This window comes from Xiphophorus hellerii, chromosome 10 (assembly GCF_003331165.1).
Source record: "Xiphophorus hellerii strain 12219 chromosome 10, Xiphophorus_hellerii-4.1, whole genome shotgun sequence".
NCBI classification, from domain to species: domain Eukaryota; kingdom Metazoa; phylum Chordata; class Actinopteri; order Cyprinodontiformes; family Poeciliidae; genus Xiphophorus; species Xiphophorus hellerii.
The window spans coordinates 26,194,472-26,214,307 of NC_045681.1; the positions used below are offsets into that span (position 1 = coordinate 26,194,472).

Here is a 19,836-nt window from a genome sequence, read left to right on the forward strand (position 1 = left end):
CTCTGTCTCATTGAGAAACTCCTGCTCTTTCTGATACCCCGCCGTCATCACAACAATGGTTCTACATTATGCCGTTAACAAACGTTCTTAGGAGCATAGGACTGAGATGTACAGTAGTTTATAATAAGCTCAGCAGATTCACAGTTCCACCTGGTGTTCACTAATTGCTGCTGCCGCTAGTCTGGAGGAGCTGAATGGGGGAGGCTAGGAGGAGAGGTGCTCAGTGAGGTGGAAGTTCAGCTGGAGACTGCAGTTCCAAGGAAGAGCTTTATGGAAAAAGGTGGTGTTTGGCTAGGTAAGGCATTTAGACACCACAGAATGGTTGCCACAGTTGTCAAATATGTTTCAAATATACATGAAAGAATTAAAGCAGCACTCCAGGTTTGTTTATCATAATATAATGACATGATATCCATCCATTATCCAACACATTTATTCCCAGTGGGGTCGCCAGGGGTGTTGGTGTCCATCTCCCACGATCAATGGGCGAGAGGTGGGGCCACCCTGGACAGGTCACCAGTCCATCACAGGAATAACATGATACAAAGCTAAAAAGAGACAATTTTACATAATACATTGTCATTTCTACAGAGCCAAAGGCAGGAAATAAAATTTTCAAAATTCTTTTGCATTAGCACCCATACCCAGAGTATGTATCTTAGACACTGAGCAGTTCGAGGGAGATCCCTGCTATTCTGGTTGGGAGGGGTTTGATTATCTGTGTCTTTGAGACAATTGTATCTAAAAAGAGTTATTGGAAGCTTTTTCATGCATATGAAGTCAAGAGGCCAAGTCCTCTTTTCAAGAAAATCAGGGGCTCTAGTCATATTTTGTACCTGGTCTGTGTTCCTATGCCAAGTTCAGTGAGTGCTGGTATCTTAATTTTTCTAGATACAAACATTTTAGATTAATATAAAACAATTTATAGAAATTAACATGAAACATCTACTGTAAGTAGAATTGATGTGGTTTAAACTCTTGGCCCCTTTCTTTTCACTCACATTTCTAATTAAAGAACCACTATGCCCGTGAGTATTCATGAAATATTCCTTGCAGATTTAAAGCATAATGTGGATTCACCTGTAGTTAAACTAAGTTGATAATCAAATATAACTAAAAAATATTTATTTCACAACTTAATGTAGTCCTAAATTATGTAAGGACTCATTGAGGTTATTTTAGGGTACAGCATAAAGACCAAACCACATACAAGTCATCTACAGTATAAAGACAGAGTTATTGGAAGGCTAAACTGACATCCCATCTAAACTGTGGTTTCATTCTTCCAAGGGCCAGTCCGAATATTTCCTGTAGCATCTGAGCCAAACAGGCCATCTTCTTGCAAACTTCTGTTTCGACCAATGACTCCTCGGCGGCTAACTTTGGAATGCTGTCGAGGCAGAGTATTCCTTGGAAAGCCTCTCTGCTCTATGTCCAAAGAATGGATCTCTGTGTCTTCATCTTCTGTCTTTAATGTGCAGCTGTATGTTTTGGGGTCTTGCTCACATTGCACTGTAAATGAATCAAGTTTTTCACAGCAGGTTGCATTAGCAGAGGGAGTAGCTGAACCATACATGTGCCACTGGCAAGAATGGACCCCTTGAGAAGGCAGGAGGAGGCTGTGATAGGAAGTTATGCTGTCATGCATGTTGTGAACATGGCCGTGACAGGAAGTCACTGGGTCTTGTATACTCTGGCAGGAGGTTTGGCGTTGAAAGGTGTGGCAGGGAGCCATCTGCTTATCCAAGTGGGGACTAGGACAAAGAAGCTGATGATCTGGAAGTGGGCTGTTGGAAACTAACGGTGTTCCTTCTAGATGCTGTGCAGGCTGAGAGCTGTCCCTGTGGGAGCTCTGCACACTTCCATCCATACTCAGTGAAGTCATATTTGAGCGGTAGTCTTGGAGGCATGGTCGTGGGCGGTTAAAGGAGCGTGACTTTGCTCTCTCAGTAAGGCATCTCTGTAGGGGAAGAGTTGGCCGAGGGAGCTCATCTGGAAGTGAATGAGGACGTGGTGAGAACTCTGGCTCAATGAGAGATGGGATAGGGGATGCTGGACTCATTACAGCCACACAACATGGACCTGTGTTACTAGGAGTTGGGCTTTGAGGAGGAGGTGGTGTCATTTTGTCTGAAGAACCCTGTAAGAGGTGCGATGAAAGCAGTGGCTGCTTGCCTGAACACGGAGAGCTCAAGTGGCAGTGTGGTTGATGGAGTTGTTGCGTCTGACTCTGTCCATCAGTATTTACATTTTCTATCTTTGATTTAGATGGGCAACAAACCCACCAACGATTCCACACATCATCCCGTTTGGCACAATGCTGGATGAGAAGGAAGAGGCCCAGAGTGACACAAAAAGCCCCATAGAGGCAGCTGAAAATCATATCCAGAAAATGTCCCTGTGATACGGCCAATGCTCCTAAAGCCCAGGTTGCCAGGAACAGAAACAGTGTGAAGATGGTGGCGCGTAGTTGGGATTTAAAAGAGTGTTCATTAGCCAGTACAGATGCACCAGTAGAAAATGGCAGACAGTCTCCAGCAGACACTGAAGCTCCACCACTGCCACTTTGAGAATGATGGTTTGACTCACTGGACGACAACATCTGCTGATCCTCTCTTAGAAGGCGCAGTTCATACTTTCTCTCTGGGTGGCGCTTCAGCTGGATGTAGGTAATCAACAAGTACAAAGACATGACTAAGACCAGAAGACCTACTGGTGCATAAAAGCCTCCCAGACTAGGTTCCCATGCCATCCAGCAGCTGAAAATGATAAACGGGGACTTAAAACTATTTGTTAACCTCGCAAAGAGAAACGTATAAATGAATGAAATGAATATATTGAATCTATACTTACTATAATGCTCCGTCTCTGCTGCCATAGTTATCCATGCCAAACACAGCCGTAATGACTACAACTATCAGAGGTACTCCATCGCTCACAAGATAAAATCTGAGAAAAAAAGTGAAAAAGTTATTACATAAGTGTGTTAATGCAGGGCAGAAAGACCTGGTCTTTTTGACACTTACTGGATGAAAACGCTTAGGAAGCTACTTAGGAAAAGCTTAAGAAACAGTAATCATTGTTCCTCCTGATTCACAATAATGATACCACCGGCTTAACAATATTGTGAAATTTATTTTGTCCTGTTTTAGATACAACTGTAACTAGGGCTGTTCAAATATAATATGAACTTGACCAATATTAGAGGTCCTTTGTCAACTGAAAAAAAATTACAGTTAAACCACATAAAGTGCTGAGAAATTTATTATGTTCAAAAAATTTTAAATTACACCAAATTGAGAGTTGGACTAACTTGACAAAAATGAATGACTGTGATCCTATAAAGAAACATGTTGATTCACCACAAAAATAGGCTTTTCTGATCTACCTTGAGTTCCTCTCACATTCTCATACCACAGTGAGATTAGCTAGTTTTTGATTAAGTATATAGAAACATATGGATCTGGTGAAAGATTCAGAGGCTTTAAGACAATAGTCACCATCCTTTGAAACCCTCTCAAGAGTTGTCAGTCTTTTATTATTTGAAAATAAAATTCTACCTCAGGATGTTTGGTTTGGAACCTTTCTGGACTGGACCACTCCTGCTCTGGGCGTGAAGTGGCTCTTTGCACACATCTTTACAAATGTTTCTTGCAGTAAATGCCAGCCACATCATGGTGGATAATGAAGCATAATGGAGTACAATGCCGACCTATCACACCAAAGAAGGAAAAATTACATATTATAGTAATAATCTCATTCACAGGAGACATTTGCTTTCATTGAGAAGTGACGATGCTTTTCTGGAGATAAAACTTGGAACTCTAGTCCAGCCTTGCTTGTCACATTTTCAGTTGGTTTAAATCATTTTAAGGACTGCCCAGACTGTAGATACAAACAAGTTTAGGTAAGTAGATATTTTCTTGTAGTAATTTTCTGACATGTCACTTTTACCGCATACATTCCCTTCACTTTTTCAAAGTGAAAAATGGTAAAGGAAAAGGGGCCCGGATCATCATGGATTTCTAATTAAAAATCTCTTGACACCCTGATCAACTTAAAGGAATCAAGGAGGGTGCTGTACTGCACATCTAATACTAACAATCTACGATTAGTATTAGACTTGAAAACATTGCTTTTCTTAACAGTTAGTTGACAGTTAAAAATTTGACTTTTTATTTTTTCAGAGGGATCTCTATAATGCTTGCTTGTTGTTTAATTAACGACCGGCCCCAAGCTGCCAAGCAATGTACAGAAAGGGTCATAATTACTGTGCGCCACAAAAATATATAATTGAAAAATATTAGCTCCGCAAAAGAGCAGAAGATGGCACACTTACAATCTGACAAACCAAAGGAAAGTGGATCTGATTGATGCCTCCAGCAAACACCCCAAATGTCAGGCCTGTGTGAAAGAGGAAATTGAGGAGGGTGTGCCAGCCCTTCCTGCTGATGCGGATGACACTGGAAACAGTGAATAGAGAAAGTAAATACGTAGTTAGACTGCAGCCTACATCTGATTTAACAGCAGAGGCTTTTAGACCCGAGCACAGTAATCTCAACAGGCAATTTAGTTGAATTGTAGCTGCAATTTTAAGGGTTTATCATCTGATTTTTACTATTACTAATTCTAAAGAGGCTGAACAAAACATGTATGCAGCTGATACTTCAGATATTGAACATGTCAACATTTTTCTCAGTAGATTTATTTCTAGAAATTCTATTGACAACTAATTTACCCCAGATGTAAGAAACAACTTATGTAATGCACACATACAAAGAAATCCAAGTAGTAAAGCAGTCCACAAAAGTTTGTGTGTAATGAAGTAACATACAAGCATTGAACATCAAGAAACCGTTTGAAATGGGTCAGTATTTGGAGAGAATCCACATTTGCAGCAAGGACCAATATCAGCTAATTTAACTATACCTGAAAAAAGAGTGGCCATTCTGTCTGGAGATGAACAACTCTCCAAATACAGCACCATCTTTATTGTGGGAAACAGGAAAAGCAGTATCGAGAGGTAAAATAATAGCATATTCATCACACAAGAAAATAAACAACAACAAATAGAAATTTAGAAAAACAAATAACTTATTTAACTAACTCTTACAATACAAATCCAGATGATCAAATTAAGGAGGAACTAACTCATTTAAAACATCAATGGGAAAAAATTATCCATAAAAAAACATTTGCTATTCAACAACTAAAATATAAGTATACACAGCAAATTCAAGAGTGTTACTTTTTCAAAGTTTGAATATGCAGAGTTGGTTTTTTTACACTGTAGAGTTCATTAGCAATTAGAAATATGCCCGGGTCCCTCTTGAAAATGAGATCTAGATCTCAATGGGGTTTACCTGGTTAAATAAACGAAAGAAAGAAAAAACACTTCCCGTGTTGGGACAGCATCACCTATTGGTGTCAGTTATTTTGGCAGTGTTGGTGCAGAGTTTTATAGTAAACTCACCAACTCTCACGGTATGTATTTGTGATTGAGTCTTCACGCTTCGTATTTTACGTAGCGTGCGTAAGCACGTCGGGTGTGTCTGTTGCGACGTACTATGAATGCGCATGCTTCAAACAAGCAGACAGCAGGGGAAGACGAGGAGTCAACTTCGGAGGACTTTGAGTGGCGCGGGAAAAAACAAAACACATAGAAATATGTCGGATTTGGAAAAGGCAGATTTGGGCATAAACTGGTATGTGAATGGTTCGGTTGGAAATGGAGATAGAAAATGAGGAAGGGTTTACGCCAGTGGGAAGAGGAAGAGGGAGAGGACGTGGAAGAAATAAGATAGATGAAGGAAAGGAAATTGGTGATATTCAAGGTAGTAAACGAGAACTAGAAGGAAGTAGTTCAGAAGAAGAAAGGATAGTTAGGAGGAAAGTTGTGAGGGAGGAATTTAAAATAATATTAAAACTGAAGAACGACAAAGAACAGGATAACATCAGCCCCATTGTGGTGTCAAGAGAAATAAAAAAGAAAATTGGAGATGTTGAAATGGTAAAGATTTTGAGGGAAACCTACTGGTAGTTTGTAAAAATGAAGAACAAAAGAATAAGGCTTTAAATGTGGATAATATCTGTAAAAAAATTGTGTTGGAGAAAACAATCATGGGAGAAAATAAAAAAAATTAGAGGAGTAATTTATGGGATCCCTCTAGATGAGGATCTTGATAAAATTAAGAGAAGTATTATAGGTGCAAAAGTGAATAACTTGAAGAGACTGTCAAAAACAATAAATGGTGAAAAGGTAGGAAGTTTGTCAATCCTCATTGAATTTGAAGGAAAAGAGTTGCCACAAAACATCAAAATAGGTTATCTCAATTTTAAGGTCAGACCTTATATCCCTCCACCACTTTGTTGTTTTAAATGTCAAAGGTCACAAAGGACACATAACAGCAGTTTGTAAAGGGAAGCAGAGATGTATAAAATGTGGTGAGGATCACAGATTAGAAGAATGTAAAGAAGAAGTAAAAGAAAAATATTGTAACTGTGGAGGGAAACATAGAGTTACGTATGGAGGATGTGAAGTAAGGAAGAAGGCAGAAGAAATCATACAGATTAAAATGACTAAAAACATAAGCTATGCAGAAGCAGTTAAAAATGTGAAGGAACAGAAAACAAGACAGATTGAACAAACAGCGAGTCAAATTCCACAGCAAAGCAAAGTACAGTCAGAAGAAAATGTTATAATATCAGTAGAAAAACTAAGATTATTGGTAGCATATGTTATCAACTGCACTGACCAAGCCAAGCATAAAACTGAGAAGATTAAAATAATAGTGAGAGGAGCTGAAAAGGTTTTGGGGTTTAAAGAGAGATCATGGGAGAACATAAACAAAAAGGTGGAGGTAGATGGGAGACCAGGACCATCAGGTGAAAGTAGTTCATGTTAATATTACCATGGAATGCAAGAAGTTTAATTGCTAACGGACAGAAAGTTAAAGGTTATATTGATAGTCTTGAAGAACAACCAGAAATTATTTGTGTTCAGGAAACATGGTTAAAAACATTAGATTTTGTGATCAAATGAAATGATGGTATAAGAAGAGATCGACAGGAAGGAGGTGGAGGAGGATGTGGAATATTTATAAAACAAGGGATACAATATCAGGTATTAGGGAAAGGGAAAGAACTTGAATATATAGTAATTGAGATATGGGAAGAAGAAGGTAAATTTAAAATAATAAATTTTTATAATCAATGTAAAACATTATCAATTGAACTACTGGAGGAGTTAACTGAATATTTGGAAGGGAAAGTAATTTGGTGTTGGGATTTTAATGCAAATAGTACATTGTGCGGTAAATGTAATGACAAAAATGGACAAGTTATAGAAGAATTAATGGAAATTAAAAATCTTGTATGCATTAATGATGGGAGGGGAACAAGAATCAATGTAAGAACAGGGATGGATTCAGTTATTGATTTGACAACTGTCTTAAATGTTTTAGCTGGTATTTGTGAGTGGTTCATTGATAAAAATGTAGTGATCATTATCCCATAACAATAAGAGTAGGATTAAATTTAAATAATAATAATATAAAAGTCAATAGAAAACTGAATTTTAATAAGGCACACTGGATTAAATTTAGATACTTGAGTCAAATAAACGTAGGAAAAGTAGATATGAGAATGGATATAAGTGATGTAAATTTAAAGATTTGTAAGGTAATCATGGAAGCAGCAGATAATTCTATAAAGAAATCAGAGTGTAAAAATGATAAGAAAATGGTACAATGGTGGACAAATGAATGTAAAGAATCAATAAAGTTAAGAATAAAGCATTTAAGGTATTAAAAGGTAATCCAATTTATAAGAATTTAATTGACTGTAAAAGAAAGCAAGCAATGGTAAGGAGAATTATTAAGAATGCAAAAAGAGAATATTGGAGAAATTTCTGTAGCACAATAGGGAAAGAAACAAAAATAGAAAAAAATTGGAAAATAATTAAAAGAATGAATGGCATAAAGAGAGAGTTTGAATATCCTATATTAAAAGTAGATAATACAAATATAATAAGAGATGAAGATAAAGTTGAAATATTGGCAAGAACATTTAGTAAAATTCACAGTTCAAATAATATTAGTGAAGAGGGAAGAAAAGGAAGAGAAAATACAATACTTAAATATAAAGAGTTATTAGAGAGTGTTGAAGAAACAAATAATTTGTTAAATGTTGAGTTTACAAAAGCTGAATTGAATTATGCACTCAGGAAGACAAAAAATACAACACCAGGTAAAGATCAAATTTGGTATAGAATGATAAAACAACTTACCATTCTATACCAAAGTGAAAAATAGAAAGACATAATATTGCAATTATATAATCAAATTTGGGAGGAGGGAAAATCACAGTTGAACTGGAAGGAATCAATTATAGTACCAATAGCTAAAACAGGAAAAGACAACTCAAACCCAGAAAACTACAGACTATTGCTTTAACATCAAATCAATGTAAAATAATGGAAAAAATGATTAATAATAGACTGGTATATTATTTAAATAATAAAGGACACATGTCAAAATATCAAAGTGGTTTTCGAAAAGGGAGGAGTATTAATGATCCAACACTATGTCTAGAGCACAAAATCTGACGCACAAGTAAATAAAGGAAGTGTAGTGGCAGTATTTTTTGATATAAAAAAAGCGAATGATATGATGTTGGTTGAGGGATTATTAATTAAATTATACACGTTGGGCATTAAAGGGAAAATATTTAAATGGATTAAAGACTTTTTAACAAATAGGAAAATACAAGTTAGAATTGGTGAAGTGACCTCAGGAAAATATAAAGTAGAAATGGAACTCCACAAAGGAGTATTATAAGTCCTTTACTGTTCTCAATTATGATAAATGATGTATTTAAAGATATTGGAAAAGAAATGGGATGTTCACTTTTTGCTGATGATGGAGCTGTTTGGAAAAGAGGGAAAAATGTAGATTTCATTGTAAAGAAATTACAAAAGGTTATTATTGAAATAGAGAAATGGGCGTTGCAATGGGGATTTAAGTTTTCAGTTGAAAAAACAAAAGTAATGATATTTCATCCATCCATCCATCTTCTTCCGCTTATCCGGGGTCGGGTTGCGGGGGAAGCAGCTTCAGAAGGGAGGCCCAGACTTCCCTCTCCCCGGCCACTTCTTCCAGCTCTTCCGGGGGAATCCCGAGGCGTTCCCAGGCCAGCCGAGAGACATAGGCCCTCCAGCGTGTCCTGGGTCTTCCCCGGGGCCTCCTCCCGGTGGGATGTGCCCGGAGCACCTCACCAGGGAGGCGTCCAGGAGGCATCCTGACCAGATGCCCGAGCCACCTCAACTGGCTCCTCTCGATGAGAAGGAGCAGCGGCTCTACTCCGAGTCCCTCCCGGATGACTGAGCTTTTCACCCTATCTCTAAGGGAGAGCCCAGACACCCTACGGAGAAAACCCATTTCGGCCGCTTGTATCCGCGATCTCGTTCTTTCGGTCATGACCCAAAGCTCACGAGATGAGGGTGGGAACGTAGGTCGACCGGTAAATCGAGAGCTTCGCTTTTTGGCTCAGCTCTCTCTTCACCACGACGGACCGGTACAGTGCCCGCTTGACGGCAGACGCTGCGCCAATCCGCCTGTCGATCTCCTGCTCCCTTCTTCCCTCATTCGTGAACAAGATCCTGAGATACTTGAACTCCTCCACTTGGGGCAGGACACCCCCCCCCGACCCGGAGAAGGCACTCTACCCTTTTCTGGCTCAAGACCATGGCCTCGGATTTGGAGGCACTGATCCTCATCCCGGCCGCTTCACACTTGACTGAGAACCGCTCCAGCGAGAGCTGCAGATCACGACCTGATGAAGATAAAAAGGACCACATCGTCCGCAAAAAGCAGAGATGAGATCCTAAGGCCACCAAAACGGATCCCCTCAACACCTTGGCTGCGCCTAGAAATTCTGTCCATAAAAGTAATGAACAGAATCTGTGACAAGGGGCAGCCCTGGCGGAGTCCAACTCTCACCGGAAACGAGCCCGACTTACTGCCGGCAATGCGGACCAGACTCTGACACCGGTCATACAGCAGCTGATGGGTAAATGATATTTAATCAGAAAAAAATAAACAAAGAAATAAAATTAAAATTATATAATCAAGAATTAGAGCAAGTAAAGTGTATACAATTTTTAGGACTATGGTTTGATGAAAAACTAAATTGGAATATATAGTACAGACCACAGGTTGGACACACCTTTTTATTCAATGAGTTTCCTTTATTTTCATCACTATTGACATTGTAGATTCACACTGAAGGCATCAAAACTATGAATAACACATGTGGAAATATGCACTAAACAAAAAAGTGTAAAACAACTGAAAATACCCCTTATATTCTAGTTTCTTCAAAGTAGCAACCTTTTGCTGTGATTACTGCTTTGCACACACTCTGCATTTTCTTGATGAGCTTCAAGAGGTAGTCACCTGAAATGGTTTTCACTTCATAGGTGTGCCCTGTCAGGTTAATAAGTGGGATTTCTTGCCTTATAAATAGTCATGAAAATAAAGAAAACCCATTGAATTAGAAGGTGTGTCCAAACTTTTGGTCTGTACTGTATAACTTTATATTCTACCATCTATATCATGCACACATTCACAAACACACCTACTATAATCAAATTCTATGAAATAATTTAGTTTTCTTTAAAAATTGAATAACTATTTGTACGTTTACTCCCCAAATTCTTCCTCAGAATATCTAATAAATTAACCTTTTCTTTAATACATTCAAACTCTCTCCTCATATATCTTCTGTCTCTTTCATACTTATGGCATTCTAATACAACATGTTCTATTGTTTCATATTTTTCACAGTAATCACATTTGCCAGTAGTATGCTTTTGTATTTTAAAAAGTGTATAATTAAGTCCTGTATGTCCAAATCTTAACCTTGTTATCACTCTTTCCTCCATTCTATTTCATCTTCCATTTCTTCTCTCTCCTATCTTTTGAATTTTATAAAACCATCTTCCCGTTTTTCCTTCATCCCACCTTTTTTTTGCCATTTTTCCATCAGTTTTTTTTTAACAATACTCTTTCCCTCAGATTTACTTGTTTTAACTGTAAAACTGATAGGATTTTGAATTGCCCTCTTTGCCATTTTATCTGCCCTCTCGTTTCATTCTACTCCAATATGTGCTGGAACACAAATATAACTATCAAACCCATATTTTGTATTCTGAATAATGTATGAAATATTTCTAATAAAATGTCCATCCTACTATCTGATTGATTATATTTTAAACTTAATAATGCAGAGCTTGAATCTGAACAAATTACTGTTTTTAATGGTTTTATGTCTTCTACCCATTGTAAAGCTAATAATATTGACAACATTTCTGAAATCAGTCATTTTAAATTCTTTTATTTTATTTTCAATTGTCCATCCAAAACTCTTCATTTCTTTCTTTTCTTTTTCCCAACATGGATCTAAAATTTCCCAAGTTGGATGATCAAAGTTATTGCCTTGTAAATTTAACCAATAATTTATTTCCAATTTTTTTTCTTCTTAAATCTAACGACATTTATCTCATTTCCATTGCTGCTGTTGATGTGGTTTTAAATGCTCCAGTACATAATCTTAATGCCTGATGTTGGATATTGTCTAATTTAACCAGATGTGTTTTAGCTGCTGAACAGTAAACTATACAACCAAAGTCTATGTTAGATCTTATCATACCTGATAAGGTATGCCCATCAGGTATGGGCATACCTTACCGCTTCATGTAATCTAAAGAAGCGGTTACATGTTTTACAGTCATCTGAAGTCATCTCGGTGGTTTCCAGGCAGCCAACAATTGCCTCTAATAAGCTAAAGTACCTCTCTTATGGAAGTTGGTCCACATGGGAGGGCGAGCTCACAAAGGTGTAGTGTTTTTATTTTTACAGCAAAAATGTACAAATGGCAGGAGAGAATTGGCCCCATCTCAACTGCCAAGAGATGAAATGTCCACTGAGACTCCAAAATGGGATCAAAAATGATAAAAATCGGTGTAATGCTAACCTTACGTTACACTCAAACAGCCCAACGCCACATCAGTTACTTTAAGACCACATTCAGGTACAATAGCAAAACAAAAATCTGGTAAATGGACGGTAAAAGAAAAGAAACAGAAGGTGGCCAATTAGGGGAAATCTGTCTTAAAAAAAGAAAAGAAAGAAACAATAGGATATTAAGAGAAAGGCATGACAGATAGCAATCACTAAAATCTGTTTTAGTGATTGCCTATCTGCTCCCCAGTCACTGCCAGACAAGCATCTCAAAAATATTTAAGATTTTCTTACATTTATCAACAACTTTTTGAATATATACAGTACAGACCAAAAGTTTGGACACACCTTCTAATTCAATGGGTTTTCTTTATTTTCATGACTATTTATAAGGCAAGAAATCCCACTTATTAACCTGACAGGGCACACCTATGAAGTGAAAACCATTTCAGGTGACTACCTCTTGAAGCTCATCAAGAAAATACAGAGTGTGTGCAAAGCAGTAATCACAGCAAAAGGTTGCTACTGTTGAGAATTTGTTTTGGGTTTAAGCAGGATTTGCTTAAGACTTATTATTTGGGATATTATAATTTAATATAAGTAACTATTTTAGTTGCAGTTGTTTCATAAATCTAGTTAGCATTTGATAGTTAGTATCTGGTTTAAAACTGACTATTGTGGACCTTTAACAGAATGGACTCTATATCCCATGATGCTTTAGAACTAGTAGAAGAAGAACTTGAGGTTAGAGGAAGAAGTGAACTTAGGACCGTTGGTTTTCCGAGAAAAGAGGTCTTAGCTGAATGCCTAAACTCTGTCGTATATTATTATGTACGATTCATTCATCCCTTTTTTATTCACTAAAGTTCATCTGAATAATCCATCCGACTTCTTTTCGTCTTTGAATTAGTCGAATATACAACAGCTACTTTGAAGAAACTAGAATATAAGGGGTATTTTCAGTTGTTTTACACTTTTTTGTTTAGTGCATATTTCCACATGTGTTATTCATAGTTTTGATGCCTTCAGTGTGAAACTACAATGTCAATAGTGATGAAAATAAAGGAAACTCATTGAATTAAAAGGTGTGTCCAAACTTTTGGTCTATACTGTATAAGTATGTATGCGTGTGTGTATGAGTATAGATATGTATAAATATTTATATGTATAGGTAGGATTTATTTATTTTATTTATTATTATTATTGTTATTTGTAGGAATTTATATATATATAAATCACGAACCATCACGAACCACACTCCATATCAGTAAGTGGCGGTAATGCTACTAAGCGTTTATTGCCAACTGGAAACCTGAGGTCAGCAGGTGTCAGTCAGTTATGGTAGATCTGAAATTTGGTTTGATGACCTCAATATGAGAAACTACAGACTGATAGGAGGAACCAAAGAGTTCTGTAAAGGTAAAGGCAAATCTTCTGGAGTTGGGATATAATTATTTTAATTTCACATAATTATCGCGGTAGAAGAAATTTGTTAAAATTTTATGAAATATATTTGTTCTATTTGATGTTTGTTGTGAATGACGTAAACTCACAAACAAACGAGGTAATTAGTCCAACGTTTAGAAACTACAGCGGCTGTAATGCGCCACAGCAAAGGGAAACAAAGGTAAAATAACCTGAACAGGTGATCAACTCAAAACCACTTGTACCTTTTTACTCTCTCTCTCTCTGTAGTTTAAGCACACCTGTTACCGTGGCAATCGCCTGCGCCTCGCAATAAATATTATGTTAAAAACATAACATTCAGTCCATTACGATATCAAGTTTCCAGGCGTGATATTTATTTCTCGATTATTAATCAGCGCTTCCCTGATCACAGCGATGGTTGATTGACTAGTTGTACTTGGTGCTAGAGTGGCTAACACGAGTAACAGTTTAGTCCAAAGCCTTTTCTGCTCAAATAAAATCTTTAGTGTATGTCAGATACAGTACACATTGCATATTGATTTGTTTAGCTAAAGTAAGACTGTGTAGCAGACAGGCTTCAAAGTGTACAAGTTGTATCAGTTCTGCCATTATGCTGTACTTAGCTAACGGGAAGCGTGTGTTTGTGAGATGGCCACGCACGTGACCACGTAGAATGAGCATCAGTGAATGAAAAGCGGCCCCTATGGTAAGGTCCGTTGTAACGCAACTTACGACACCTTAAGAGTGCCAGTCATAGTCAACATAATGCAATGAAAGCCTTTATCCATTCCAATGTAGACATTTTAAATGCAGAACATTTTAATGGAGGCTGCCTTTCAGGTTTTATTAGGGATGGGCAAACATGGCATAGCTGCAGCCCCATCACCTCACCCAGAGACTGTTAAAACCCTTAACGTTTTTTTCTTGCTTTTTCGGAGGTGACAATGCTCTAAGCATAACCAGCTCATTGTTTAAGTAATGTATATTTGTGATGGTGCTCTCTAAAGTCCAATATGCATTGACAGATATGCTACATCAAGTTCAATGGAACCTCATATTCAACATTTTTGAGACAAGGTAATGTTTTTTGGTTCATTCAATTTGACTTGCTGTATTACTATGTATTTAGGCATTTTAATAATTTTCAAAAATGTATGTATGTTTACAGCCAAAGAGAATATTAACATCTCTGAAGAACAAATGTATATCTTGTGAATGAAACTGGGTTGGAGGTTGAAGACATCAGTGACATTCTGGAGGAGAAAACCAACTTTGTCTGGAACTTCACAAATGCTTTTTCTTGCAAAGGCAATAGTAGGAAAATAAAACTAGGTTCATAATATTTAATATAGCTACAACTTTTGAGGCACAGAAAGTTCAAAAGTTGTTTTTCTTTTTTATGCTTCAATAACATCATAGACAAAATTATTCTGTTATTGTAGGCACAAATTATTTAATGGTGGTCCACTGCCTCTTTGTATTGCGGATATCTCCTTAGAATCTGCAAGAGTCTTCATGCGCAGACACTTTCTCATCACGTACATGAATAACAGTGAGCTGTTATTCATGTCCTCTAAACGGTGATGACACCTTGATGACGTCCCCAGGAAGAGATTCAAGTGATAACATTTTCTTGCAGTCCAAAGAGGTGATATTTTCACTATATTTATGTAAAATTACTTTTACATGCAATTATGTGGGAATAGTTTCTGAATGAAGTTTGGTCATTCAACTTGTAGTTTAATAAAGATTTTTTTTTGGATTACTGTTGCTGTTTGTGTACCTCCTGGCTCCACCACCCAGTGGGAAGAAGAGCATTGTGAAGATCTGTTTGAGAAACTCTGAGCCATGTTGTTTCACAAAGTAAGTCGACCCAACCTTTAGTAAAGTGGTATTACTGTGAAGTTGAAAAGCTATTATCTGATTTAATTTTGTTCCACTGAAAAATTTCTTTGTCATGCCGCAGCCTTCAAGAGATGACGAACTCAGTCCAGGGGAGGCAGCCCTACTACGTTTTAGCGGTTGGAGTATCGCGCCATCAATAACTACTACATAGCTGTGGATTGTCAACTCATTCCCTGCAAGGCTAAGTCTTAAATTTCAGCTTCTGACAAACTCTTCATAGAACAGTATGTGCACTAATGCCCCCAAAACAGATTGCCATGACATACCACTGGGAGTTGAGTTTTAACTGCATTGATTATGGAAATGTAAAGACGTGATAAAGTGAGTAAACAAATGAGGACATTGTGGCAGAAAACATGCACGCTGACATGAATTGTGACATTGATGTGGTATCTTGGGTTGCATGTGATGGCATGGAGTCCTGGTCTCATTGTGGGTTCCAAGTTTGAAGATGGAATGTTAATATTTTGTCAAATAGGTGACATTATTGTTTTTGCTGGGAATTATTTTCTTGGTATCAAACAGTTTGAAACTCTTGGATTTGGCTAACATTTTCACTCCTACTATGTGGTGAAGGAAAATTAGTTTGATGGTTCTATGCTGAGTGTTGACCAGTTGCATTTTTCTAACCTTTTGACCTTAAGACAACATACAGTTTTGAGAGGAATAACGTGTAATACTGCTGAAGTGTACCATTTTGAAGCGTCTTTTTTACATTTTCATATTTTGTTAATTGGGGTTGTCTTTGTTCATAATTGCTAATGACCATGGTGCAGCCCAGTGCTAGAAGTTTAGACAATTCTGATATTTAAAATGGGATGTTTATATTAAGGATGTCCTTTAATTTGCTTCAGTTACTGTATACTTATAATGCTGCAAACTAAAATAAAGTATACTTGGATTTTCTGTTTGCTCATTCATATGTAATTATTTTTAATGTAAGAGTTAATGTATCTTTGTAAGAGAGCATTTAGAGCTATAATACACAATGATACAAGTGTCAAAAATCAACTCTTTAAAGCTAGAATTAACTCTGTTTTGGTGATGGATAAATTCTCTTTTCCATGGCACATTGTGATCCGTATAGTTTAGACACTCTGACACAGTTTATTTTTTGCTTTATCAGTCTTGAAAGAGTCTAATTGTATTGGTAAAAGAGTTCATTTATACTCCTAAATTGTTAGAATTGCACATTATTCTGGTGTTATTTTTTTACTCCAATGTCCAGTGTTCTTTCAACACTGGGAATTTGGATCCAAATGATCACCAAGTTTGGTGTAAACTTTACTCTTAAAGTGTAACATATACACTTCACAATTTGCTGTGTAGTAATAAGGTTGGTCAATACTTAGCAAATCAGCTTAAGCATAAGAGAGAAAAATCCACCATTCCAGCCATTTTAAATTGAGCAAGAGAAACAGTTCAAGACCCTCAAGAAATTAATAATGTCTTTTAATCTTTTTATATTCAGTTATATACACCAGATAATAATCCAAAAGATAATCAAATAAAATACTTCTTAAAAGAGATGGGTCTTCCTCATTTATTTAATGATTAATACAGTAGAGCTTAAACTCTCACCAGCTGAACTTCAAAACGCACTTTTTAAAATGCCCAACAACAAATCACCTAGACCTGATGGATTTCCTGCTGAGTTCTACAAACAATTCTGGTCCATGTTATCACCACTTTTCTTTAAGGTAATAAATGAAATGAAATCTAATTCTTCCATACCGCCAGTTATGAACACAGCTGGCATAACATTACTCTTGAAACCCAATAAGGAACCAATGTACCCTTCAAGCTTCTTACTTAAAGAAATCTGTGTTTCTTTAAGTAACAGATTTAAAAATGATCACTAAAGCACTTGCATCAAGAACAGAAAAAATCATCCCAACATTAATTCATCCAAATCCAAACTGGCTTTATCAAAAACAGAAACCTAATTGATAGTACCCGCAGATTATCTAACTTAATATAAAGCAAATAAAGCAAAAACTGAGTTTCTTTGGATGCAGAGAAAGCTTTTGATAAAGTCAACTGGAAATTCTTGCTAAAGGTATTGGAAAAATTTGGATTTGGAGAGTTGTTCATTGGGTGAATAAAAACACTGTACACTGCACCAAGAGGTTGCTGCACATTTGTACCTGTCGGCCACTGTACTAATTAGTCCCTTTGTCATCTTAACTCCTTCTGTTTATCTACCTTCCTGACTCATTACTGTTCACTGGTTGCTTCCATTGACTCAGTTTTACTCTGTTCTGCTCTTTTCTTGTTCCTGGTTTCAAGTATTGTACTTTTTGCCTTTTGTTCAATATATAGTGGCTCATATGACTATTCCGTTTTCCTGTTTGCATTTTGGTCTTATTCTGAACACACCAAACATGAAAGTTTGAACTTGTTGATTGTTATAAAGTCTCCTCCTGGGAGGAAGGACCTACAGTAATGCACTCAACTAAATGGAAATAATTCTTAACTTTGAGATGGGATTTAACATGCAGTTTGAAGGTTCAAATTAAGCTAATGTTTCTGATAACGCAAACAGCTCATTTGGGTAAAAAAAAGTCCTAGACAGACTCTTACCTGTGGTGTACAATGTAAGTCACGATGGAGACAAGTAAACACAGCAGCATGACGGCAGTACAGGCATACACCACAGGATGTAGATATTCCCTAGGGTATGGAGGGAAGGACAGCACTCTCTTTAGATCCTGGTAAATATACAAAAAAAAAATCACACTTGAAATTAGTTAATTATTTTCAAAATGTTTGGAGGACAGGCGCACATAAGAGATCTGTTTATGTTAAATTTAAAGTTCTAGTTACTAACATCTAACTCTGAAATAAACAGTTTGAAAAGTTATAACCAGTTAAACAACGATAATGCACTGATGTGTATATCAAGGGGTTTCTTCTAATTTATTTACATTAGAACTTAACAGGCCTTATAACAACAACCTAACAGTGGCAGCATAGTTGACCTAAGACATACTATTCATTACGCAAATGTCGAATCAGGTAATCACACGGCAGCAACTCAGTGCATTTAGGCATGTAGACATGGCCAAGACGATCTGCTGCAGTTCAAACTGAGCATCAGAATGAGGAAGAAAGGTGATTTAAGTGACTTTAAATGTGGCCTGGTTGTTGGTACCAGATGGGCTGGTCTGAGTATTTCAGAAAGTGCTAATCTACTGGGATTTTCACACACAACCGTCTATAGGGTTTACAGAGAATGGATGGAAAAAGAGAAAATATCGAGTGAGCGGCAGTTCTGTGGTCGCAAATGCCTTTTTGATGCATGCAGAGGAGAATGACCTGATTAGATCTTTTAGAACAGCAACAGTAATTCAAATAACCACTTGTTACAACTGAGGTATGCAGAAGAGCATCTCTGAATGCACAACACGTGAAACCTTGAGGCGGATGGGCTACAGCAGCAGAAGACCACACCGGGTACCACTCCTGTCAGCTAAGAACAGGAAACTGAGGCTACAATTCACACAGGCTCACCAAAATTAGACAATAGATGATTGGTAAAACGTTGCCTAGTCTGATGCCTCTCGATTTCTGCTGCGACTTTCCGATGGTAGAGTCAGAATTTGGCGTCAACAACATGAAAGCATGGATCCATCCTGTCTTGTATCAACAGTTCAGGTTGGTGGTTGTGGTGCAATGGTGTGGGGGATTTTTTCCTGGTACACTTTGGGCCAGGAAAGTGTGCCAGGAAACTTTCCTGGCCCAAAGTATCAATTGAGCATTGTGTCAACGCCACAGCCTGCCTTGGTATTGTTGCTGACCATATCATCCCTTTATGACCACAGTGTGCCCATCTTCTGATGGCTACTTCCAGTCATAAAGCGTAAATTATCTCAGACTTGTTTCTTGAACACGAGAATGAGTTCACTGAACTCGAATGGCCTCTACAGTCCCCAGATCTCAATCCAATAGAGCACCTTTGGAATGTGGTGGAACATAGATGTGCAGCTGACAAATCTTCAGCAAGTGCATAATTCTGTCATGTCAATATGGACCAGACTCTCTGAGAAATGTTTCCAGTACCTTGTTGAATCTATGTCATGGAGAATTAAGGCAGTTTTGAAGGCAAAAGGGGACCAACCGTGTACTAGCAAGGTGTAAAATGGCCGGTGAGTGTATGAAACAAATTTGTGGCATGTAGAAATATCCTCTTCAACATTGTGATCTACATATGTACATGTTGGTCCTTACCAATTGCATCCTATCCCTATTCATAAATATTATAATAAATATTATATATTGATAAAGGTTATCCACGAACATTTAGTGTAAACAACTCCTGGCTGTAGGAAAAGGCAGTGCTTTGCAATCCTCATGCCAGTACAAAAAGGAAGCAACCAGAGCAAAGTACCTTTTGTGTTGTCACAAAGTGGTCAATTTTGGCTAACAAAGTTAACCAAGCTTATTGACTTAGTTATGGAGACGGAGGTTTCAAGAAACAGAC

At 37.3% G+C, this 19,836-nt stretch overlaps 1 protein-coding gene across 5 annotated transcripts in view; it reads right to left on the reverse strand.

Annotated features, from left to right (window-relative positions):
• Positions 1 to 415: 415 nt before the first annotated feature.
• adgra1a (adhesion G protein-coupled receptor A1a) overlaps positions 416 to 19,836 on the reverse strand; it is a 34,256-nt gene continuing 14,835 nt past the window's right edge. For 3 of the 5 annotated variants that reach the window (XM_032573972.1, XM_032573973.1, XM_032573974.1), the window contains 5 exons: positions 17,937 to 18,064; positions 4,340 to 4,463; positions 3,561 to 3,712; positions 2,854 to 2,949; positions 416 to 2,759 (listed from right to left, as the gene is read on the reverse strand). In XM_032573972.1, coding sequence (XP_032429863.1) covers positions 1,265 to 2,759; positions 2,854 to 2,949; positions 3,561 to 3,712; positions 4,340 to 4,463; positions 17,937 to 18,064 — 1,995 coding nt within the window. In that variant the 3' untranslated portion in view covers positions 416 to 1,264. The remainder of the gene's footprint in view (positions 2,760 to 2,853; positions 2,950 to 3,560; positions 3,713 to 4,339; positions 4,464 to 17,936; positions 18,065 to 19,836) is intronic. The other 2 variants (XM_032573976.1, XM_032573975.1) reach the window with 2 other exon arrangements.